The sequence below is a fragment of the Podospora pseudopauciseta genome, assembly GCF_035222475.1.
Source record: "Podospora pseudopauciseta strain CBS 411.78 chromosome 5 map unlocalized CBS411.78m_5.2, whole genome shotgun sequence".
Lineage (NCBI taxonomy): Eukaryota > Fungi > Ascomycota > Sordariomycetes > Sordariales > Podosporaceae > Podospora > Podospora pseudopauciseta.
The window spans coordinates 1,727,466-1,750,311 of record NW_026946666.1 but is presented as its reverse complement, the minus strand read 5'-3'; the positions used below and the strand labels follow the sequence as shown (position 1 = coordinate 1,750,311).

Below are 22,846 nucleotides of genomic sequence, written 5' to 3'. Positions count from 1 at the left end.
AAACCTCCCAGGCTCCACGGCGGCTCACCGAGAACCAGCCGTTCCCCCCCATTTTCCAAGATCCGGGTGTCGGAGACATACGATCGGTTAATCTGCCGGTATATTGTCGCATTGAAGCAACGTCTTTGGATTGGACGCCTGCGCGCCTCTGCGGCTGGTGTTACAGTGGCCAAGCATTGGCGGCTGATCCTTTCAGGTCGGATGTGTCTTTACAGGAGGTATCACCAACTTCATCCGATGATGCTGGTGACACCAAGTACTTGTGGCGACGTCTGGCTTGGGGATGCAGCTGTGGCACGCCTGCTGTTCCAAGACTCCTGTATGTTCACCTGTCAAACACGGACCAGCGTGCATTGGGGTTCTCGCTGGCTATGAGTAGAAAAGCCTGGACATTCCGGATTGGCAAGGCCTTGGGTCACTTGGCGGTGGCCTTTCCACTGGCAACTCCCAAGGACGAGGTAATATATATGCCGCCTTGGCCAGTATGTGGGCTCCGACGACACGGCACACACAGATCGTTTCGAGTTGGCGGCCGTGGCAGGTTTCTCAAAAGTTTTGACAGCATCTGTGGGATCAAGGCATCCGAAGTTGACGTTTTCCCAGCACAAGGCAGTCTGAACCATGACTCTCGGGCTGATATCGGGTTACAGTATTACATTCTGGTGTGTCTGGCTCGTCACGAATCCGGTCACAATGATCGGTTTCGAGGAAACCCTGCTCTGTTGGCTGGATATGCTTGGTTCTGAACATGCCGAGAGTTGTGATCAAGACTGAGCAATCGGGTTCAGTTTTGTCACAGTGTTGCTTTGTAGATTCTTGATGAGGTGCCAAGTGGTTCCGGCGTCACTGACGGGAGGAATCTTACATGAGGGAGATCACCATTTTGCCTTGTCCCGCAGATCCTGTCAAGGGCAGCCCTCAACTCTCTCTCAGACACAGGCCTGTGAGTGTCATTTACCGCCAGTTTCTTTCCAGAGTTTTATTTCTGGTCAAGACACGGCAAGTCTCAGATCAAGCACCGCTCGCCGCTCGACATGCCCCTTACATGATGATGGTGACCCCACGGTGTTTCTCACGAGCTACCCTGGTATTGCTGTCGGTTATCCTGAGTCTCCTGCTGTTTACCGCCCTCCGAGTTCACAATGGAATCCCGCCAACCGTCTCCATCTCAGCCGCTCAGTCCATGGTTGAGAACCTAGCGGGGGAATGGTTCCATCTCGACCGGCAGCACCCAGACAAAGTCTCACCCTTTACCCCGCAAGCGGACAATGCCGCAGAAGAACCAAAACCGCCAGAGCTCCCGGTAGAAGGCAAATCAAGTCGGAACCTCGCTCGACCTCCGGAGCTGGAATACCTTCGACAGGAAAAGTTTGGCCTCACAGACACAATCCTCTACACCCAGCAATGCATCAAACCCGTTTACGACAAGACCGTCGATCGAAATCTTGTCTCTAACATCACCACCCCTTTCACCTCAAACAAATCAACCATCGGCCTCACCCTCAGCGACGAAAATCTCTCCCTCCCACCGTGCAACCCCATCTCCCTTCCCGTTTCAAAACCCTATCCCAAAACCCCCCACCCGGAGCTCATATTCGGCGTAGCCTCCACCTACGAGCGTCTCTCCTCCGAGTCCACCCTCTCAGCATTCGCCCACTGGTTGTCCCACTCCAAATCAAGACTCATCCTCACAATAACAGATTACCACTCCCTCCCCTCGCCCTCTGCCTCTTCATCTTCCCTACTAAAACTGTACCACTCCCGCTCCATCTTAGTCTCCGCCTTCCCCCCCCCCCCACCCCCCGCCCACACCAAGAATTACACCACCCCCCAACTGCACTTCCTCCTCTTGTCGACGTTGTTATCCTTTTCCACCCCCCAAACCACGTTTCTCTCCCTCATCGACGACGACACTTTTTTTCCGTCTCTGCACCGCCTGTCGGTTGCGTTGGGAAGATATGACCCGTCAGTGCCGTTGTATCTCGGTGCCAGGTCAGAAAGCAAATCGGCGAATAGACAGTACGGGGAGATGGCGTTTGGGGGGGCGGGGTTGTTTGTTTCTGTGCCGCTGGCTAGGCAGCTGGTTCCCTACTTTGAGAGGTGTGCGGTTGAGTATGGGGGGAGAGACAGAGGGGGGGATGAGCTGTTGAGGGATTGTGTTTATGAATTTACGGAAGTGAGGCTGACGGAGGTGAGGGGGTTGTGGCAGGGGGATTTGAGGGGGGATGTTTCTGGTTTCTTTGAGGGGGGACGGGTGGGGAGGAGGGGGGGGGAGAGGCGGGGAGGAGGGGAGGGGAGGTATCTTGATCCATGGCATAACCCTGGGATTCCACCGAGAGATCACAAACGCGTGAAGAGAGAAGAGAGGGAGGGTGGTGCTGCTGGGGGACGGGGGACGAGGAGGTATCTTGACCCATGGAAGAACCCTGGGATTCCACCAAGAAATCCCGAACAGCTCCGCCGGGAGGAGAGAGGCGGTGGTGCTGGTGGTGGTAGAGGTACCGGAAGGTGGAGGGGGGGAGAGAAGAGGGAGGACAGAGGCGGTGGTGCTGGCGGGGGGAGGGGGACTGGAAAATGGGACCACCTTCCCATCTCTCCCAGCGACGCTCAACACCTCCCTCGGGAAGAAAGAGGCGGTGGTGCCGCTGGTGGGAGAGGCACTGGAAAATGGGACCACCCCTCTAACCCCCATCCCAAACACCTCCCCACACCCGACCTCCGCCCTAGAGACAACCCCCCCCCCCCCTCCTAAGCCTCCACCACTACAAAACCTGGTTCCACGCCCCAATCCCCCAAATGTCTGCCATCACCTCCCTCTGCGGCGATTGCTTCCTCCAACGATTCAAAACCGGCTGCAACACCACCACCTCGTCCTCCTCCACCACCACCGTGGGTCTCTGGGTAAACGGCTACTCCTACACCGAGTTCCCTCCCGGCTCCTTCCCCGATGTCCAAAAAGTCGAAGCAACATGGCAGTACGCCTCCTCGGGCGACTACGACGAAGCCTATGGCCCCTTGCGACCAAGGCTCGGAGAGGGACAAAAAAAGCAGTGGTTGCTTGTGGATGCCTACTGGACTGGGGAAGGGAAGAGAAAGAAGCAGTTCAGACAGTTGTACATTTACCGCGCACCAAGGGGGGAGGATAAGAAGCCTGTGGATGAGGTCTTGGAGGTTGTTTGGGATGTGTAAGATTGCATAGTAATAACACACCATCGTTTGACGCTATCTTCTTGGGTATCGGTGGTGACATGACAGATGATGTCGATATTCTTTTTTCATTCAGGCCGTCTAAAAGGGTGATATAATACAGGCCTGGCCCGCTCATGCTAATGCTACCGTCCAGCACATCACGCTTCAATGTCTCTCACGCCTTCTGGGGGCCGCCCTTATTATGTCATCCACACGGAGCAGGAGCTGCAAACACTACGTTAGTCACTGGCCACGAAAGGGACGGAAAAGAAAAAAAACTCACCTCGGCCGCCTCACTAGCCGAAGAAACCACTGCCTTTTTCAGCTTGTAGCTCTCAATAACACCAAGCTCCCGCATGTCCGTGATGCCGCCACCAGGCGTCATCAGGTCAAGACCATACGTGGTCAAGCCATCATATATAGCCTTGCGCAAGCGAGCAACCAGCTCCCCGGAATCAAGACCGGCATTGTCTGCCAGAATAGTAGGCAGCTGTCTGAGAGCGACAGCAAAGGAAGAAACAGCCATCTGCTTCTTGCCCTCAACCCGGGTAGCAGCCCCCTCCACAGCCTTGGCCATCACCATCTCGGCACAACCGCCACCAAGCGTCGTCCGGGGCTCCTTGACAGTCTGGGAAAGAACAGCGAGCGCGTCGTGCAAACTGCGCTCGGCCTCGTCGAGCAGCTGATCTGTCGCACCGCGGAGCACAATCGTGCACGCCTGTCCAGCAGCCACGCCCGAGAACTTGATCAGGGTATCCTCACCAATAATCACCTCCTCAATCAAGTCGCAGTGGCCGAGCTTGACGGATTCCGGGTGGTCAAACGTCGAGGTGATCTCGCCGCCCGTCACGAGAGCTAACCGCTCAATGCCGTCAAAGTCGGCGTGCTCGATCGACATGATGCCGGCATCCGTAAAAAGCTGCTCGGGCCAGTTGTAGATGAGCTGCCTGTTGATGAAGCAGTTGATCCCGTGCGCCTTGATCTTCTCCACCTTGGCCTTCATCTTTTCCTTCTCGGCCTTTTCCAAATCGGCCAGCTTGGCGGTCGAGCTGACCTTGAGGCGCGCGCCGAAGATCTTGACCTTGTCCGTGTCCATCGACGTGTTGGCGACGAGGATCTTTGCGTTTTCGAGGCGCTTGGGCTGGTTGACGCCAATCTTCTTGTCCAGGATGAAACCCTCGTCCAGGTATGACTCGCAGAGCTTGCCGCCGGCCTTCTTGATGATTTGAATGTGGCTGAGGTCGGAAGAACCCTTGAGTCTCATGATGGCATCGACCGCGAGCTTGGAGAAGTGATCCCTGTCTTGGGCGAGCACCTTGGAGCTCAGCGTCGTCCGCGCGATGGCGAGGAGGTCTTCTCTGAACGCTTGGGGGTTGTTGCTGTGGTCGACCGCAGAGGCCTCGAGAGCCTTCAGGGCGGCCTGGCTGGCTATCCGGTACCCTTCGATGATGGTCTGGGGGTGGATCTTCTTGTCGACCAGCTTCTCGGCTTCGCGAAGCAGCTCAGCGGCGAGGACGGTGACCGAGGTGGTACCGTCACCGACTTCGTCATCTTGAACCTTGGAGATGTTTACGAGGACCTTGGCGGCGGCGTTGTCGAGGGAGATGGACTTGAGGATGGTGGCACCGTCGTTTGTCACCATGATCTCGGCGGTCGAGCTGTGATGAACATGGCCTAGATTAGTAAATGATGACAACGTCTACAGCAAGGACCAGCAACATACGCAGACTGTAGAATCTTGTCCATGCCCTTGGGGCCAAGTGTGCTCTTCACCAGATCACCGACGGCGATGGCGCCAACGAAGGCGCTGAGACGGGCATTCTCACCCTTCTCCTGTGTGGTGCCCTCCTCGAAGATTTGGGTGGGACTGAAGGAAGCCTGTATCGGGGTATGATTAGGTCAGAGAAAGAGAGAACACAAGAATGGGTAGAGTAGACAGACCATGGCACTGATTCAAGATTGGTTATATCTGGTCTATAAGGTACCTAGTTTGGCCTCGACTTGAAGTTGCGGTGGCCCAAGATTCAGGAGATATCCGTAGTTGGTACTAGGTATTATGGGTCGCCGTGGGGAGGAGGGGCAGCTATGGGGACCAGGCTCTGGCAGTCAACACTGCACCACACAAGGCCAAAGCTGCCTGGCCGGGCCATCTTTTTGCGGTCGCGACCGGCAGAAAAAGTTGAGAGCTCCCCTCACCGCCCGCTTACACAGCTGTCCGCCACTTGCCTGTCACCTTGCAGCAGCCCCTCGCCAAGCAGCTTTGGGTCGCTGCCAGGAAGGGAAGTTTTTTTACACGCTGCGAATCTTTGCCCAAGCTCACAGAACAAGGCGAGGGGGAGACAGACAAAGGATAAAGTCGCTGAGATACCTTATCTGCACAATTACAACTGGGCTAGTATTGACATTGGCATTGACATTGATGCCTTATTGAAGCCGTCGACTCTCTTCTGTCTGTACTGTAGAAGTAATCCAAGTTCCAGGCAGCTCCCAGCAGAACCAAATTTGTGGGGCTCTTTTGGCAACTCTACCAAAAAAAAACCGTTCTCGAACCCCACCACAGTCTGCGCAGCGCACAAAATCTCAATTATCCCGACCGACATCGAAGCAGACCACGTCCAGCGACAGCGCAATCCAGCAGCCAAAGAGACACCCCAGCCCGTTTTCGCAGTAGACCCAGCCAACCGAGAAAGAGTCTGCCCAGCATGGCGCCGTCCTATGAGACTCTGCGCGACGAGAACCTCGACGAGGAGGATTTCGACTACGACGAGGTTGATGTGTCGGATCTCAAGGAGAAATATGAGGTCCAGCTCGAGCAGGGCTACGACACCTTTGTCGTCATCGACGGCCTTCCCGAGGTCACCGAGGAGCAGAAGCCCAAGCTCGTCAAGTTCTTGTTGAAGAAGCTCAACACGGTCGGCAAGACCAGCGAGGATGCTATCTTCATGCCCTTTGGTGACCATGGCAAGTCGTTGCGGTACGTGGGCGGTCCACATTTTTTGTTTTGTTTTTTTGGATGATGTGCCCCCCTCTAATAAAACTGCAGCTTTGCCTTTGTCGAGTACTCATCGCCCGCCGAGGCCGCTGCAGCCGTGCGCCAGCTCGACTACTCCCCTCTCGACAAGAAGCACACTCTGCGCGTCAACAAGCTGACCGACATCGACCGCTATGGCCGTGAGGGTCGCATCGACGAGGAGTACACTCCCCCCACCATCGAGCCTTTCCAAGAAAAGGAGCACCTGCGCTCCTTCATGGCCGACCCCTCGGGCCGCGGCAGAGATCAGTTCGTCATGTACAGGGGAGACACGGTCGGTGTGTTTTGGAACAACGAAAAGGACCAGCCCGAGAACATTGTTGACCGCCCACACTGGACCGAGACCTTTGTGCAATGGTCGCCCCTGGGCACATATCTCACCTCAGTTCACCAGCAGGGTGTTCAGCTCTGGGGTGGTGCCTCCTGGACGAGAATCAGGCGTTTCGCCCATCCCTTCGTTAACCTCGTTGCCTTCTCGCCCAACGAAAACTACCTCGTTACGTGGTCCAACAGGCCTATTTCCATTCCTGATGAGGGCCACCCCCAGCTGTCTATCGACGACGATGGAAAGAACTATGTGATCTGGGACATCGAGACCGGCAAGCCCATCCGTTCTTTTGCCCAACAGGACACCCCCGCCGGACCCGATGGTGAGGCCAAGAAGCCCGCTAAGTTTCCCTGGCCGGCGTTCAAGTGGTCTGCCGATGACAAGTACGTCGCCAGACTGAACCAGGGAACATCCATCTCTGTGTACGAGCTTCCCAGGATGAACCTCCTCGACAAGACCACCGTGAAGCTTGACGGCGTGGTGGACTTTGACTGGGCGCCCGCGACCGTGAAGAGAGAAGGTGTGAAGGAGTATGAGCAGCTTTTCTGCTTCTGGACCCCCGAGATTGGCAGCAACCCCGCCAGAGTCGGTCTCATGAGCATTCCCTCCAAGCAGGTCGTCAGATCGCTCAACCTCTTCAGTGTTTCCGATGCCAAACTTCACTGGCAGTCAGAGGGTGCCTACCTCTGTGTCAAGGTTGACAGGCATTCCAAGTCCAAGAAGTCTCAGGCCACCACTCTGGAGATTTTCCGCATCAAGGAGAAGGGTGTCCCCGTCGAGGTTGTCGACACCATCAAGGACACAGTCATCAACTTTGCGTGGGAGCCCAAGGGTGACAGATTCGTCACCATCACGACGACTGAGCCCGTTGGCGCCACCGCTGTTCCCCCCAAGACGTCTGTTGCCTTCTTCTGCCCCGAGAAGGCCAAGGGGAACGCTGTTGGTAACTTCAAGCACCTCCGGACGCTCGAGAAGAAGAACAGCAACGCCATCTACTGGTCGCCAAAGGGCAGATTCGTCGTTGTGGCCACCGTCCACAACACGCAGAGCTCGGATCTCGACTTCTACGATCTCGACTTTGAGGGCGAGAAGCCAGAGTCGGACAAGGACCTGACTGCCAACTTGCAGCTCATGAACACTGCTGACCACTATGGCGTCACCGACGTGGAGTGGGACCCCTCTGGACGTTACGTTGCCACCTGGGCCTCTGCCTGGAAGCACGCCGTATGTTGTTTTCCATTAATTCCCAAAATGTGCACTTTGCTGACGATGTTTGACCATAGATGGAGAACGGATACCACATCTACGACTTCAGGGGTGAGCAGCTCCGTGAAGAGCCCATTGAGAAGTTCAAGCAATGGGCGTGGCGTCCCCGCCCGGCCACTCTCCTCAGCAAGGAGGAGCAGAAGCAGATCCGCAAGAACCTCCGCGAGTACTCGAGAATCTTTGAGCAAGAGGATGCCGAGCGTATCAGCAGCGCCGACGTGGCTGTCGTCCAGGAGAGACGCCGTCTGCTCGAGGACTGGTACAACTGGCGCGAGGTGGTGGAGGAGGAGGTTGCCGAGGAGCGTGCCGAGCTCGGCCTCCCCGCCGACCCTGTGGAGGAGCTCCTCAAGGCCAAGACGGCCGAGGTTGCGCCCAACGGTGAGGAGCAGGTCATTGAGGAGATCATGGAGGAGGTGCTGGAGGAGACGGAGGAGATTGTTAACTAGTAGATGGCATAAAGTAGTCCTTTTTTGTTTTTCTTCAGCGATAGTTTACATGTTTTGTGATGTGTGTTTTTCGAGGCAGGCAAAAGAAGATGGAGCGGGAGGCTTTTGCGTCCGATGATGTTGTCCTAGAATCCTTTTATTTTGTATCATGGGTAGCGGGGAGTGAGGGCTCTGAAAATGGGAGGCTGGTGTAATGTCATGTTCATGAGGATACAGGACATGCGTGTGAATCGGTATGATGATCATGCGTGCGTGCTACTCTAGAGATTCTTGATATTTCCACTAGGAAGGATAGCTGTAAGTTATATGTTATATGCAGCTGACCTATCAACACGAAAATGGGTATTTTGTTCATCGACGCCAGCGAGTCCTGTATTTTCACCGCTTCCCCACTTATAGCAGTATCCGCCAGTATACTCAGCTACAGCAAAGTTTATAGGCACTAGATATTAACAAAATACTACGTCTTTTTTTTTATATAGAAAACTAAAATTTAATTAAAATAGCTATAAATTAATAACTACCATTATTAAAACCTATACTTTTTATCCTCGAAATATTTTTTTGCCTACTTATATTAATAATATTAAAGCTAAACTTTATACTATTATAATACCGCTAATACTTTAGAATAATTATGCTTACCGAAAATTAAGATTTAAGTTACTATCGTTAGTACTATTATTAACTTTACACTTACTAAAGATATATTTGTAAGGTGTTTAAATTTTCCAAAAACTTTTAAATTCAATTTACATAATCAAGTATAAATTTTTGAAGATCTTTTATTGTATTATAAATAATATTGCTTTAAAATATAGTTTTTCAATTAGAAACTATATTTATTTAATATATAAATATATCACTTTAGAAACGGTAATAAGTGTCACAGTTAAGCTAACAGCAGGTCAAACAGTGTGAGAGGCGCGGGGCGCCCTCAGCCAATCAGGGCTGGCCAGGAGTGATCTGGTGCTAAGAAGCATAAGCAGTCTGCAGCATGCAAGATGTTCATCACGGCGAGCACTTTACAGGATGCACTGTGCTTAGGGTAATCGGGGCTATATCAGGATGATCACTTGAGGGTCCCGAGGGCTATATATGCGGAGGAACTAGATGAGTAGCAGATAGTTCCGCAGTATGCAATTCAAGTCACATTCGTTGGTACTAAGACTATTGTGATTGAGACAAGCTATTTGTTGTGCGCTGTTTAGCTGCACCGAACTAAGATTCTTTAGAAGCGCCTTTGACTAGTATCCCTTTCAGAGGTTCTTGAAAGGTGTTCGTCACAAATACCTATACATTCGCTTATTATATCCTCTATAAACCTCGAGAAAAAAGTTAGTATAATTAAAGTAGCTATTTCAATAACTACTTAAACTATAGTAGGTATTAAAGTAAAGCTTAATACTTAAGTTGAAGTAATTGTTTAAAATTGAATAATTTTACTATAATTAATATTACTATAATCAACAATCATATTATTTTTATTTCAAATAAAAAAATTACTTATAGACCTTTAACAAGCTAAATAATATGTTGATCTTATCTAAATTTATAAATCTAATTTTAAGCTTAACTATTTACTACTATTATTACGATATCAAAAAACTTTTAATAATCTATAAATATTAGTACCTACAATATTTATAGTTAAATAAATAATAAAATAAAAAAATTATTAATATTTGAAGCTATATCTATAATTTCGTCTTCTGTCAAGTATAAAATATAATACTTAGTATAGTCCCTTATAGTTAGTCTTATTAAAATATTGAACGCTACTGAATTTACTTATAGCTAGAATTATGGCTAGATATCGGAAAAGGTGCGTGGGGCCTAAAAATACACGACTCGGACGCCAGACACTTAGCGCTGTCTAGATCGGAATGCGGTCCTGCCTGAATCCACAAAACAAGAGATAATGACGTCGGTATTGTAGTCTGGTGCCATCATGTCTGAGCCTCAAGCTCCAAAAAGGCTTTTGCAAGATGTTTCAATTATCTTCGCTGACAACTGACCAGAACCATCCGATGTATTTTCTAGGCGGGCGAACAGACAGTTTGAGGCTCTGGTAATAAGCTTTCACAACTACCTAGAGGACAACGTCCAACCGTTGCCTGGGAAAACCAAACCACCGGCGATAATGCCGAGCCTTGACTCGGCGTCGGCTCTGGACCTTCAAAAAAGAAAGAACGTCGCATCCGGGGCTAGAAAACAACTCCCCAGACTCCCGATCTTCAATACCAAACCCCCTCCGTTCCGAACCCTCCGATTTTTTTCGGTTTTGGCCTCCGTCTGTCCGGCCAATCATGGGTGCAAAGGGGGGTGTGCAAGGTGACAGGGGTTGCTTTGAAGCACTCAACAAAAAGGGGTTTAGGCTCCCCCAACAAAATCGGGGGGTCCACAGAGCCAAGATTTGCACATGCATTTTTTGTGTTGTGTGTCTGGCCAGCAGCAAGCAGGGGGCAGAGAATTAACAAAAAAGTTGTGTTTGGGTGGATGGGCAACACCGGTGGTTTTGACCGGGAAGTGAGATGGGAGGGTTATGGGATGGGACGGAAGGATGAGACGGATGGTGGGTAGGTACACACGGTGGTTGATGACATGAAGGAAAGGGAGAAGGCTAGCAGCTGGATGATGAGAGGGTGGTTGACAAAGAGAAGGCAAAGACCCCGCCCCCGCAGTCGAGAATCTGAATTCAGACGAAGAAGGAGATGCACTGACAGCTGGCTGGGATTGTGGTTGGTGGGTCCTATCCGTTCCCGCAACACCACCTTAATTGGGACCCCACATTGCGGATCTTATCGATGAGGGACAAGACGGGACTTGCTGTTATTGTTGTTGTTGTTGTTGTTGCAGAACTGTCGACGAAACAAAACAGCAAGAACGAGTCAATTCGGGGTGCTTCTTCGTTTGATTGGGCTGGGATGACGGCCTTGCCACTGTGCCTGAGACTTCGAGGCCGAGGGTTTCTTTGACTAGATCAACTTATCGTTGGCAGCTGGCACAGCAGAATGTCCATCTCACTCTTTGGAATTCGAATTCAGAGGACTGCGTGAAGGGAAAATGCAAGTCTACGGCGATCATCAGCTACACTAGCCTTCGAGCTTTCATGTTCGCTCCAGCACCGTCCCTTTTCCAATTGCAGCCAATCGGTTGGGCCTCGGCATGATGCTAGATGTGGTCAACTGCGTCGTTGTCTCAGGTTCAGCTTGCAAAAAGAATGTCAAGAATTCCTAGCATGTGAGTCTCCCGCCACCCACACCCACTCCAGAGGCGAGGCGGTGAATACCTCTGGTGCTCTCTGCTCTCCAGATCGATCCAGACATTGCCATCTGGATGAGCTAGAGAAGAGATTGCCCACCTCATCCCATGGTGAGGTGGCCAATACGTGACCTTCACGCAGAGCAGCAAACTCTATGTATGCTCTCCCAGCCTTGTACTTAATAAGGAGAAGGCGCATTCCTGCATTGACAGCAAACAGTGCTACAAAGTGGTTGCAGTGGCAGGCAATATTCTGTATCGACTTGTGCCGGGTGGTCCTTCTGTTGCAGCGGTGTCCCAACAAAATCAGACATATCGACCCACGGATAAGGAGACCGAACCGCCGCACACACACGAAAATTTCCGGACCGAGAAGGGACTTTTTTCTCTTCCTCTCCTGGCCTTCCTAATCCTCTCTTTTCCCTCTCTGTGTGGCCGATCGGGTTCTGTTTTTTTTTTTTTTGAACGGTTCGTGGCACCTTCTCTACCTGACGCTATCCTAAATTAACCATCCGGCCGTACTAACAACACCCGTGCCCCAGACCCTTCCTTTTTTCTTTTCCTTCTCTCCCTTCCGCCCGTTGCTGCTGTTCTTGCACACGGTGTACTACCCGGAGCTGTTTTTCCTCAGCGTCCATCTTCTCCAATTCGTCCAATTACTCGTGCGACATCCCTCACCATGGCTGCTGGAAAGTCTTCCGGCGTTGCTGCCGAGAAGAACGCCTCTCAAAGAAAGGCTATCAACGGCGACTCGGCCGTCTCGAGCTACGCTCCCTCCCCCGCCGATTCTCCCCGTCACTCGGCCTCGTCCACCTCGCTTTCGTCTCTTGCCTCGACTGACGCCCCGGCTCCTAAGAAGAATTACGGCAAGCTCATCGACACTTACGGAAACGAGTTCGAGGTCCCCGACTTCACCATCAAGGAGATCCGCGATGCCATTCCCAAGCACTGCTTCGAGCGGTCCAACCTCCGCAGCTTCAGCTATGTCGCCCGTGACATTGCTCTTTTGGCCACCACCTTCTACCTCTGGCACAACTTTGTGACCCCCGAGTACGTCCCCAACAAGGCTGCCCGCGTGGTCCTCTGGGGTGTCTACACTTTCCTCCAGGGTCTCTTCGGTACCGGCATCTGGGTCCTTGCCCACGAGTGCGGCCACGGTGCCTTCTCCGCTTCCAAGACTGTTTGCAACGTGACCGGCTGGTTCCTTCACTCTGCTCTCTTGGTCCCTTACTACAGTTGGCAGCTGAGCCACAGCAAGCACCACAAGGCCACCGGCAACATGGAGCGCGACATGGTTTTCCTTCCCCGCACCCGCGAGCAGCAGGCCACCCGCCTCGGCAAGATGGTCCATGAGCTTCATGAGCTCGCCGAGGAGACTCCCATCGTTACTTTGATCCACTTGGTTGGCCAGCAGACCATCGGCTGGTGGAACTACCTCCTCACCAACGTTACCGGACACAACAACCACGAGAGGCACAGAGAGGGCCGTGGCAAGGGCAAGAAGAACGGTTTCGGCGGCGGGGTCAACCATTTCGATCCCCGCAGCCCTCTGTATGAGAACCGTGATGCCTGGGCTATCATCATGAGCGACGTTGGTATTGCCTGCACCATCTCCATTCTGGTGTACCTCTGCAAGCAGTTTGGCACCGCCAACATGTTTGTCTGGTACTTCCTCCCCTACATGTGGGTCAACCACTGGCTCGGTAAATTTGATCTCGAATCGTGGACCAGAAAGGGAATTTTGTGCTAACGAGCAACAGTTGCCATCACCTTCCTCCAGCACACCGACCCCTCGCTTCCCCACTACACCGAAGAGGAGTGGGACTTTGTCAAGGGCGCCGCCGCCACTATCGACCGTGAGTTTGGCTTCATCGGCCGCCACCTCCTCCACGGCATCATCGAGACCCACGTCCTCCACCACTACGTCAGCACCATCCCCTTCTACAACGCCGACGAGGCCACCGAGGCCATCAAGCCCGTCATGGGCAAGCACTACCGCGCCGATGTCAAGGACGGCCCCGTTGGCTTCATCAAGTCCATGTGGAAGGCTGCTCGTTGGTGCCAGTGGGTTGAGCCCACCGAGGGTGCCGAGGGTCCCGCCAAGGGTGTTCTCTTCTTCCGCAACCGCAACGGCCTCGGTACCGCGCCTGCGAAGATTGCCGCTCCTGTTGCCAAGTGAGTGAGTATGGTTGATGGGGAACTCAACTAAAGTTACTGCTCTCTCTACCCCGATCCTTCAGCCATGACTCGGAGTTGTAAAAGAGGGGAGCTCCTGTATATATTATCATCATTCCCGGCCCTTCCACGACGTACCTAGCGAGGTGTTCCATTGCTTTCAGGCCAAAGCAACATCTCTACGCCCCTCTTTCCTGGACTGGACCAGCCTGAGCGGACACCAAGCATTATCCCAATGACTTTTTATTGGGACCGACTCGGAGTTTTACTTTTTCTCGTTTGTGGCTTTCAAAAAGTTCCCACGCTGTGCTGGAACGGAGCTGAGTGGCGGCGCTTCAGGCAAAGGACGGCGTTTCTCGTTTGACTCGACTGTTGATAGCGGTGATTTATGCTATTCTGTTTATTTGGTCTGGCGGGAAGCGCGTGACAAGACAAGAAGCAAAATCGTCCAAAAAGACAAGGAGAGTCTGACAAGACAAAATAAATAGATGATTAGACACGAGACGGGGGTTATATGATGAGGGGAGTTAATGAGAAATATTTTGAACGTAAAATAATTGTGTTATACTGAGAAGTGATATGTGTGAGGTGAGGTTGTTAGAAAACAACGAGATGGTATGGGTTATGATGTCCCAAAACCTGGTATAAGAATTCAAGGAAGGGGAAGCAGGTTAAGGACGTGTCAAGTGCGGGGAAAGGGCAAATGTGTGAGGTTTATGCGAGTGACTTACTCCGTCCGTTCGGGGAACCTTTTTGGGGGATACAAGCAGGAAAACTTGGAAACTTTTGCATGCTAGGTACTTAAAGAAAGAGAAACCTTATTTGTTGGGGGAGCGCTGGACCTTTTATACCTTGAGTCCGGGATGGGTCATGATGTTTCTTCTTCAGGATTGGGGTTATGTTGGTGAAGTCATGACTGTTAGCTGGAACTGCTTGGGTGTGGCTGGAATAAGGGCATTTTACAGGGATGGGGTATGTGCATTTAGGTATGTTAAGGAACAATTAGGAGCTTTTATTTATAGTAGTTTATTGCACTATGGTGTTTTTTGCGAAGCAGGTAGATGTTAGGGATTTGAGTTTTGGGGCTGGGAACATCATTTCCGAGAACGTATGGACAGTCAGCTAAGAAGTCAACCATGCGTCAAAAAACCAAAATCACCGAAGAGAAGTCCGAGATTTCGGAACCAAGGTGGGAAGGAGTGGAGTAGAATATTGGCCAAGGAACGGAGAACTTTAGCAACACCGAGGGTCCGGTCTTGTCGGTTGGTTTGGTGATTGGGGGTGGGAGTCTTTTGGTGCGTGTGTTTGGGGTATGTGGCACAGCTTGTGTGGCAATTTTGATCTCTTGGGGTGTGGAAGATGATTGTTGGTCTGCTGGTTGTTATCTAGACTGTTCTGGGCTGGAAAGGGGGTTGGTTCGTTATTGTTGATAAATGGGGGGTCTATCGTCATGCCTGGCACTTGGGCTTCAGTGTTTGGTTGGATGTGAAAGGGCATACTCAGGTAGACGTGGAGAGATGTAAGTGACAGGGAAGGTGAAGGGGAAATAAAGGCCTGTGTGAGAAGGATGGGTTGGGTTTCTGGTGATTGCCTGAACGCTGTTATCTTCACAATGGTGAAGTCGATTCACAGGAGCCAGACACCCGGATGCCAACCTACTGTTGAATTGTGGATGACGAGAGAAAGCAAGACACTGCATCTTGCTGACCAAGTACCAGTTACAGGCCTAACTACCTACCTAGGCACCGAAGACAGTCTGGTTGATGTGAGTCCAGCACAGCCGAACTTTGCCCCCTTGTTTCCAAATGTCCGAATCCATCTCATTTCGACTGGGTTCTGATTTCAGTATTCGAGGTAGTAAAGTCGTGGGGAAGGCGGTGGGTATAAGAGTAGTGGTCCAGTCGTCGGGTGTGCTCTCTGTTTCAGTCCCGACGCATGACATAGTACCGTCATAGTTGGTGAAGACAGTGTCTGTTGTAAGTTTACTTTGTTAGCAACCTTTGGTTGTGAGTGTCTTCACGATTCAAGGTCTGGAAGAGAGAGAAAATAACAACTTACCCAGATCCCCTGTCACATTCTTGATCGCGTACTTCTCCTCGTTCGTGTCCCAGAACTCGCACTCGCACTGCAGAATAGCCCCAGGATCGGCAGTCAGGATGCACTTGTCACAGTCTCTGCTGAGCTTGCCATATATGGAGGCCGCGAGCTTCATAGTGATGTCGTTGAAACCAACGCAGAAGTCCAGCACGGTAACGGGGTTTTTGACCAAAGGCTTGGAGGGGTCAAGGGGTGTGCAATCAGCTGAAAGACCGTAACCATCAAGGGTGATGTTGGTGCAGGTCTTGGAAAAGTCGTGGAATTTCTCGAAGCCCGGGCCTCCTTGAGCGCTGGTCAAGGAGGTGGTGAGGGCGAAGAGCCCGATGGCAAGCGTGTTGACAGAGGCGAACATCTTGAGGTTTTGCTCTGCAGGTGTTGGATGGGCTGGTTGTGTTTCTGGAGGGCAAGTCGTTGAGGAGAGGAAAAGTCATGGCTTGAATAGCCAGGAGGAAGCTGGTCGACCATCTTTTGAGATGGGGCCTTGGAGCGACTCAAACGAAGAGCATCACGGGGCCACTCGGTGACCTGGCAAACAGACAAAGGGTTGCTCCTTCCTCTACACTGTTCCTCTAATCCCATATCATCTTGTGACGCCGTTGGGTCCATGCAGGAGCAATAGTCACCGCTACTTTTGTTCTGCCCATGGCGGGTTCAGGGGCTCCAGTAAGATCAAGACAGCAAAGAGTCGAGAAGTAGGCTATGTGCCTTCAGATAGGTAAAACCAAGGGACTTTGGAAATAGCATTTAGTGACCAGTCCTACACCTGCCGACACTTAGCTTAGATAACTACCAAGTCAGTTATGTCTGACAGCTTTGTTCAGAAGATGCTTCATGGATGAAGCCGTCATTGTCGCCAAGAGCTAGCAGTGGGTTCTCTAGAGTAATGCCGCTTGCCCAGCCGGGAGCTAAGTTTTGCAAAATCAGCAACTTTGCTTGGTTGCAAGAAAACGGTGTCACGATAGGGCTGGCAAAAAGGAAAAAGTGAAAAAGAAATGAGATAAAGGACGTTGATATAAAACGTCTTTTTCAGAGTGACACCAGACAAACGTTGCATGAAGCCATCGTGGAGAAGGACCTTCGACTGCTAAAAGCAGCTGAAGCCGGTGGAGCGAAACAGTGGCCAAACTCAAAAGGAGCTGAAAATAATCGGGGCCCGAAGTGTGGATATCGTGGGCGAGACGGTGATACCGGCGAGATCCGTTTGCTTGCTACCGCAGCAATCCCGGGTTGCTCCCCCGAGATCAGCTCCCGAGGATCATCAACCTCAACCGAACCGACCAGCCTACTGTGCGACATGTAAGTTGCCAACCGTGAGACGCGGGGAGTTGGAGATGGAGGAGGACCCTGGAATGTGGAAAGGCGTTGCGGTTTATGCGCGATGTTTCTGTGGTGCTGTGCCTGGCGGTGGCATAAAACCACCGAATCCCCAAACAACGTCTTCCCCACCACAGGCCCTGTCCAGAGACTAGGCGCGCCCCTCCTTCATTTCCAGGCCCCGATCGATTGCTCCATCTCACAATTCTGGAACGATGAGAAAAAAAGAAAAAAAAACAAAGAAGAAAAGCAAAATGGAGATATCCAAGGTGCATTTCTGTTGCCGAAGTTACGGTCCACTTTTTCTACATTTTCTACAGAGTGGGAAATGCATCGAGATTGGGGGTGAGAAATGAGGGTGTTCCCTCATGGAAAGCATCCGGACGCCACAGCCGGCCCGCGGGCAGAGTGGTGAAGCTGCAAGCCACAGTGTTTCCGCACCTCACCGTTGCTCCCACACCTGTTTCACAACCTCTGCTGTCGGTGGCCTTGTTGGTGGGGAGGGAACAGAGCAGGCCGCTGACTGACTCCGAATATCTTCATGAATCGGGAGTGCACAAGTGGCTCTGCATGGGCCTGGTCTGGGTACGCTGTTCCGGGGAGGCAGTACAAGTCATGACTTTACTGGCGGGGGCACCGTCGCCTGTTCAGCTTGTACCGTTGGGTATTAACCGTGGCCGGTGTTTTTGTCCACCATGGCCGGAAGGATGGACGGATGGAAGAATGATATCAGATGGCGGCCGCAACCGGATTGGAGCATTTTCACGCTTATCTGTAACAACACAGGGAAATTTCTGCATCTGATATCACGACTCTCTCAATCCAGATACCGGTTCCTGGCTTCCCTTTGTGCCTTGGTTTTAGCTCATCTTGGGAGATGCTCGCGGCGGCTTTTCATAGGCTGTGCCCCACATTTGATGCCAGGTCTGATTTCAGGACCCGCGCTTTCTTACCCCCTTCTCGCTTGCGCCGTTAGTTTCTTCGTCATTTGCGCGCCCATCGCCCACCGCATCTTGACTCGTTTTTTTCCTTCTCTCCATCCTGATTTCCTGATTCCTGATTCCTGATTCCCTCGACACGTCGCTCTTTTTTTCCCCTTCTTTAACAAACAATAGGCCCGTCCGTCTCCTCGACGTCGGCCAGACACTCGTTCATCCCACACCCACACCAATCACCACCATAGCACCACACCACACCACACCACACCACACCACACAACCACGACATTCGCTACATAATAGTTATTGCAGCCGCCCGCAGCATAATACGAAGAAAATCAATCGTTCACAGCATCCTGCGTACCGGAGTAGTTAATATATCACCAGCTGCTGCTTTTTGTTCCGAGCCGAGTCGCGCGCCACGTTTGTTTGTTCCTGTCGCCCAATCGCTCTTCGACCCAAACCCTATCGTGAGACATCTGCTCGGCATTTCAGGGGGTTTGCCGCTCAGACGCCGTGCGCCATATCGTCAATCCAGCGGTTGGCTCCGAAACGACTGCACTGCGACGCTTCCCGTCGCATCCATACTCTCGACTTCAGGAAACCAAACAATAAAACCTTCCAATTCGCATATCGACATCGGTCTTGTTGGTGGATCATGCCAAGATGATGATCTATGAGAGACCCGTTCATGATGCCGTCCTGCCCGGGCCAGGTTCGCCTCCGGGCATGACGGCCTCCAAATCCTCGAAATCCTCCTCCCTCAGCTCCATTGCCTCGGACGACTGCAGTGTGCTTGCCGATGTTAGTCACTTTGAAGAAATTGGGCTCGATGACGGCCAAATCGATCCTCGACGGTTATCCGACCCCAAGGGCATTACAAATCCCTACGATTCGCGATCCGTTACGAAGCGGCCCATGTCGGCTTCTACGCCACGACTCCAGAGCTCTCGCGAATCCTCCAGGACACGCTCAAAGCGGGATTCCGCCTCTTCGGTCAAATCGCGCCCCAGTATCGCTCCACTGCAGAGCTCCAGCCTGCGAGCTGTCAATGGCCGCGTGAACAGCCTTGGGCCTTTGCCGGAACCGCAAACCAGCCCAATGCCAATGCGCAACCTCGCTCTGCGTCCTGCTTTGAGCTTGACTGCGCGGCTCAGAAGCCCCAGTCCAGGTGGGCTCACACTCGCCCCCCGAGACACCAACCTTGCTCCGAAGCCACGACGAAGCAGCTGGCAGTCCAACCGAGAGCGCAAGTCGGCCATGGAACTCGAGCTGGAGTGCGATGAGGATGACGGAGACGACATTCCCGACGGCCTTGTTCTGGACAACGTTCCCCTTTCGCCCAGGCCGCCCAGTGAGCGCACCAAGAGCCAGCCCTCATCAAAAACGCCATCCCCAGAGCGAACTCCCAAGGAGAGAGTGCGCAGTTTCGGAAATGGTACACCTCCGGTTGCCGTGGCCCAAGGCTGCCTCCGATCCCCCATGTGGAAATCCGAATCTGCCCTCTCCACGCTCAGTTCCGCCGCCTCCAGCAGGGTGACGAGCCCTGTGGCAACGAGATCCAAGAGCTGGAACTCGGTTCTGAACGACCTGAACCCCGACGCCAAGGCCCTCACAGAGAAGCTTGAGGAGCATGCCGAGGATTTGGAGCACAGAGCTCAACGGTCTAGCACAGGCTCGATGCCTACCCCCAGAAGGCTTTCCGAGACGGATGCGAAGCCCAGAGTCAAGTCCGCATTTGCCGAACTGCCCCCTCTCCGCAAATCCAACATCATGATTGATCCATTACCCATTTCCAAAGAAAAAGAGGCCGTCTTGTCCCGCACCCGCCCATCTTGGCTTCCCCCCAAGGATCCTGCCGAGGAGCGCAGGCACCTGAAGGAGTACCAGAAGATGATGGCCCAAAGCCACGAGGCCGAGAGGCGTCGGGAAGATGCGAAGCGTGTTCGCTCAGAGTGCCGTGATATCGCAGCAAACAGCATGATGGCGATTTGGGAACGTGATATTTTGCCCCGGTGGAACGAGGCTGTTCGCGAGCGCAGGACGAGGGATATGTGGTGGCGAGGAATCGCACCACGGAGTCGAGGAGCCGTATGGACCAGGGCGATTGGCAATGATTTGGGCCTGACCAAGACATCTTTTGACGCTGCATTGAGCCGTGCCCGTGACGCCGAAGCAAAGACAAAGTCTGGACATGCCAGCATGGAAGATGCCCGTGCTGTTGGCTGGTTTGACTTGATCAGAAGGGACGTCCAGGACCGAATATGGCCAGACCTTCGCATCTTCCAGCCTGGAGGCCCGCTCAACCAGAGCTTGGTCGATGTGTTGAAGGCTTATTCCATGTACCGCAGTGACATTGGCTACGTGTCTGGGTGTAACGTGAGTTGCTTACCGGTTCTTGTTCTTTTTGGCTCATGCTAACCACAAAACAGACCATCGCAGCACTTTTGCTTCTCAACCTCCCAACCCCAGTTGATGCCTTCATTGCACTTGCCAACGTCCTTAATCGGGGCCTGCCACTCAGCTTTTATGCATCTGACGCCGGGGCCAAGTCGTCTGCCTACAACCTGTTGCTGCAGACTCTGGCCCAGAAGGCACCCAACCTCTACGACCATCTGACGAACCTCCCTGACCACGGCCCGGATGCCTACCTTTCCGAAATCTTCACCTCCCTTTTCACCCGCCAGCTCGCCTTGGACGAGGCCACTCGGCTATGGGATGTTTATGTCTTTGAAGGCGATGCCATCATGATCCGTGCCGGCGTGGCTTATCTCCTCAGAAATGAGATGACGCTCCTCAGTGCTAAGAACATGGCGGACGTCCAGGCCACGCTGAACCTTTCATCAGAACAAAAGGCACCTCGTGTTGTTGGCGGCAACGGTGAAGAGGAGAGGTGGATGCGGGCCGTCAGGGATGCTGGCAAAACCTGATCTGTGACCACGGCCTTTGTTTCCTTTTCTTTCTGGGCATGTGGGCAGTATATATGAGACAGAGACGACAATTTTTTTACGACCGGGTACACTACAACAAGGCGAAGCAAAGACCAACGTACATATATTTGCAACCCTTTACACGCCAACCCAACAACATACACTTCGAACGCAGTCATGAAACAATGCGGGTATCGAACACCTTAACCTTGTTTACCCAGAGGCTGCGTTTTGTCTTTTTTTCTTTTTTTTTTTCTTTTTTTTTTCTTTTTTTTCCGTCAAGGCATCAGGCGTTTATACCTTGGAGCTGGCGTATGATGGAGCCACGGCTACCTCACCTAGTTCTTCGCTTCTTTTTCTTTCGCGGCCCCGGTGTTCTTCTATTCGACCTTTTTTTTTTTCCAGGGGCGGCCCAATTTTTGTTCACAGCTGGTTTCTTTTCTGTTCGGTTCTTCCTTTCTGATTCTACTTTGAGATAATAGTCTTGTACTATTACTATTGTGTATATCTTAATTCTTCGAGTTTTTATTCTTGGTAGCGAGGGAGGGGTTGTGTGGTGTTGTTCAAGTTGTATGTTGAGCAGGCAGCAGGCAATAACGCTAAGGGGATGAGGAGCGGTTTGGTGTTTTTGCAGGCGGAAGCTATATTCTGAGGAGTGATTGATTCGGTGTGTGGGATAGACGGGAGGGAAGGAAAAGGTTGAAGTGATATGAGGAGTATCGATGGGAGTATTAAATACATTAGGGAGATACCCTGTTGCTATGATACTCTTTGATTCTGTTTATATATGATGTTGATTAGTATGTGATGTTCGTGATGATTGTGGTGGCTGTGCTGCCTGTGATGCTTGTGAGGTCTACCCAAAAATATTCATATGAAAGCCATAACGTACATTATAAGCGAGCGACCAATATAAGCGAGCGACCACTTTTTTTCACGCAACGCCTAACCTCCCCCTCAAAACCTCATTTTCTCAACAATCCAAAATGCCATCTACTTCAAAGGAAGCCCATATAATCTTAGCCCTTGAGGCTCTTCAAAATGATAAAAATCTAAGTGTATTAGCGGCAGCCAAGATGTATAACGTCGATCGCAGTACGCTTAGACACCGACGCGCCGGCCGGCCTGCACGACGCGATACCACGCCCAAATCGAAGAAGCTCACTCAATCCGAAGAGGATGCTATTGTTCAATATATTATTGAGCTATGTGCGTAAGCTTTTCCACCAAGATTGCGTGGTGTGGAAGATATGGCCAACCAACTGCTACGCGTACGCGACGCGCCCCCTGTTGGCAAGCTCTGGGCATACAATTTCGTTAAACGCTAGCCATAGCTCCGTATGCGTTTTACGCGTAGATACGACTACCAGAGGGCTAAATACAAGGATCTAAAGGTTATTAGCGAGTAGTTTACGCTCGTACGGAACACTAAGGCTAAGTACGGTATTATAGATAACGATATTTACAACTTCGACGAGACTGGGTTTATAATAGGTATTATTTTCGCGGGTATAGTAGTTACGACCTCGGACGGCCTTAATAAGGCGAAACTAGCCTAGCCTAGTAACCGCGAATAGGTAACGGTAATCCAGGGAGTTAATACCCTCGGTTAGGCTATCCCTCCTTTTATTATTTTAGCTACGCAGTACCACCTTACTAACTAGTATACCGAGTGTAACCTACTGTCCATCTAGCGTATCGCAACCACCGATAATAGCTAGACTACTAATCCGGTAGGCCTAGATTAGATTAAGTACTTCGACTACTATACGGCGCCCCGGATAAAGGGTAAATACCGGTTATTAATCCTCGACGGCCACGAGAGCCACCACTCGACCGAATTCGAGCGTTACTACTAGCAGAATAAC

General features: G+C 51.9%; 6 protein-coding genes across 6 annotated transcripts; 4 read left to right on the top strand and 2 right to left on the bottom strand.

Moving 5' to 3' along the window:
- Window positions 1-1,051: 1,051 nt before the first annotated feature.
- Window positions 1,052-2,752, top strand: QC763_504355 (uncharacterized protein; the record flags this gene model as incomplete). The annotated part of the gene is made up of 1 exon (XM_062913031.1): window positions 1,052-2,752. One exon carries the CDS (start codon window positions 1,052-1,054, stop codon window positions 2,750-2,752), a length of 1,701 nt encoding a protein of 566 aa, XP_062764278.1.
- CCT2 (T-complex protein 1 subunit beta) lies at window positions 2,458-5,490 on the bottom strand. The gene is made up of 6 exons (XM_062913030.1): window positions 5,131-5,490; window positions 4,913-5,067; window positions 3,473-4,847; window positions 2,865-3,414; window positions 2,678-2,816; window positions 2,458-2,585 (listed from the first exon to the last, which is right to left on the bottom strand). The coding sequence occupies exons 1-4, from the start codon at window positions 5,131-5,133 to the stop codon at window positions 3,355-3,357; spliced, it is 1,593 nt and encodes a 530-aa protein (XP_062764277.1). The 5' UTR covers window positions 5,134-5,490; the 3' UTR covers window positions 2,458-2,585; window positions 2,678-2,816; window positions 2,865-3,354.
- On the top strand, window positions 5,427-8,461 carry PRT1 (Translation initiation factor 3 subunit b). The gene is made up of 3 exons (XM_062913029.1): window positions 5,427-6,163; window positions 6,233-7,772; window positions 7,832-8,461. Exons 1-3 carry the CDS (start codon window positions 5,892-5,894, stop codon window positions 8,258-8,260), a joined length of 2,241 nt encoding a protein of 746 aa, XP_062764276.1. The 5' UTR covers window positions 5,427-5,891; the 3' UTR covers window positions 8,261-8,461.
- A 1,695-nt stretch (window positions 8,462-10,156) lies between these two features.
- FAH12 (Oleate hydroxylase fah12) lies at window positions 10,157-14,358 on the top strand. Its single transcript, XM_062913028.1, has 2 exons — window positions 10,157-13,227; window positions 13,285-14,358. The coding sequence occupies exons 1-2, from the start codon at window positions 12,204-12,206 to the stop codon at window positions 13,701-13,703; spliced, it is 1,443 nt and encodes a 480-aa protein (XP_062764275.1). The 5' UTR covers window positions 10,157-12,203; the 3' UTR covers window positions 13,704-14,358.
- A 1,064-nt stretch (window positions 14,359-15,422) lies between these two features.
- On the bottom strand, window positions 15,423-17,313 carry QC763_504325 (uncharacterized protein). The gene is made up of 3 exons (XM_062913027.1): window positions 16,872-17,313; window positions 15,758-16,701; window positions 15,423-15,670 (listed from the first exon to the last, which is right to left on the bottom strand). Exons 2-3 carry the CDS (start codon window positions 16,146-16,148, stop codon window positions 15,438-15,440), a joined length of 624 nt encoding a protein of 207 aa, XP_062764274.1. The 5' UTR covers window positions 16,149-16,701; window positions 16,872-17,313; the 3' UTR covers window positions 15,423-15,437.
- A 1,401-nt stretch (window positions 17,314-18,714) lies between these two features.
- QC763_504320 (uncharacterized protein) lies at window positions 18,715-20,978 on the top strand (the record flags this gene model as incomplete). Its single annotated transcript, XM_062913026.1, has 2 exons — window positions 18,715-20,427; window positions 20,481-20,978. 2 exons carry the CDS (start codon window positions 18,715-18,717, stop codon window positions 20,976-20,978), a joined length of 2,211 nt encoding a protein of 736 aa, XP_062764273.1.
- Window positions 20,979-22,846: the final 1,868 nt, after the last annotated feature.

What these genes read in the sequence shown, in the direction of transcription:
- CCT2 (XM_062913030.1), bottom strand. An exon ending in GACAAGATTCTACAGTCTGC is followed by an intron (nt 4,848 to 4,912) that starts GTATGTTGCTGG and finishes TGTTCATCACAG; the next exon opens with CTCGACCGCCGAGATCATGG. An exon ending in CGGCTAGTGAGGCGGCCGAG is followed by an intron (nt 3,415 to 3,472) that starts GTGAGTTTTTTT and finishes TAGTGTTTGCAG; the next exon opens with CTCCTGCTCCGTGTGGATGA.
- PRT1 (XM_062913029.1), top strand. Translation starts at nt 5,892, where the DNA reads ATGGCGCCGTCCTATGAGACTCTGCGCGACGAGAACCTCGACGAGGAG. An exon ending in GACCATGGCAAGTCGTTGCG is followed by an intron (nt 6,164 to 6,232) that starts GTACGTGGGCGG and finishes ATAAAACTGCAG; the next exon opens with CTTTGCCTTTGTCGAGTACT. An exon ending in CCTCTGCCTGGAAGCACGCC is followed by an intron (nt 7,773 to 7,831) that starts GTATGTTGTTTT and finishes GTTTGACCATAG; the next exon opens with ATGGAGAACGGATACCACAT.
- FAH12 (XM_062913028.1), top strand. Translation starts at nt 12,204, where the DNA reads ATGGCTGCTGGAAAGTCTTCCGGCGTTGCTGCCGAGAAGAACGCCTCT. An exon ending in GTGGGTCAACCACTGGCTCG is followed by an intron (nt 13,228 to 13,284) that starts GTAAATTTGATC and finishes AACGAGCAACAG; the next exon opens with TTGCCATCACCTTCCTCCAG.
- QC763_504325 (XM_062913027.1), bottom strand. Translation starts at nt 16,148, where the DNA reads ATGTTCGCCTCTGTCAACACGCTTGCCATCGGGCTCTTCGCCCTCACC. An exon ending in GAATGTGACAGGGGATCTGG is followed by an intron (nt 15,671 to 15,757) that starts GTAAGTTGTTAT and finishes AACTTACAACAG; the next exon opens with ACACTGTCTTCACCAACTAT.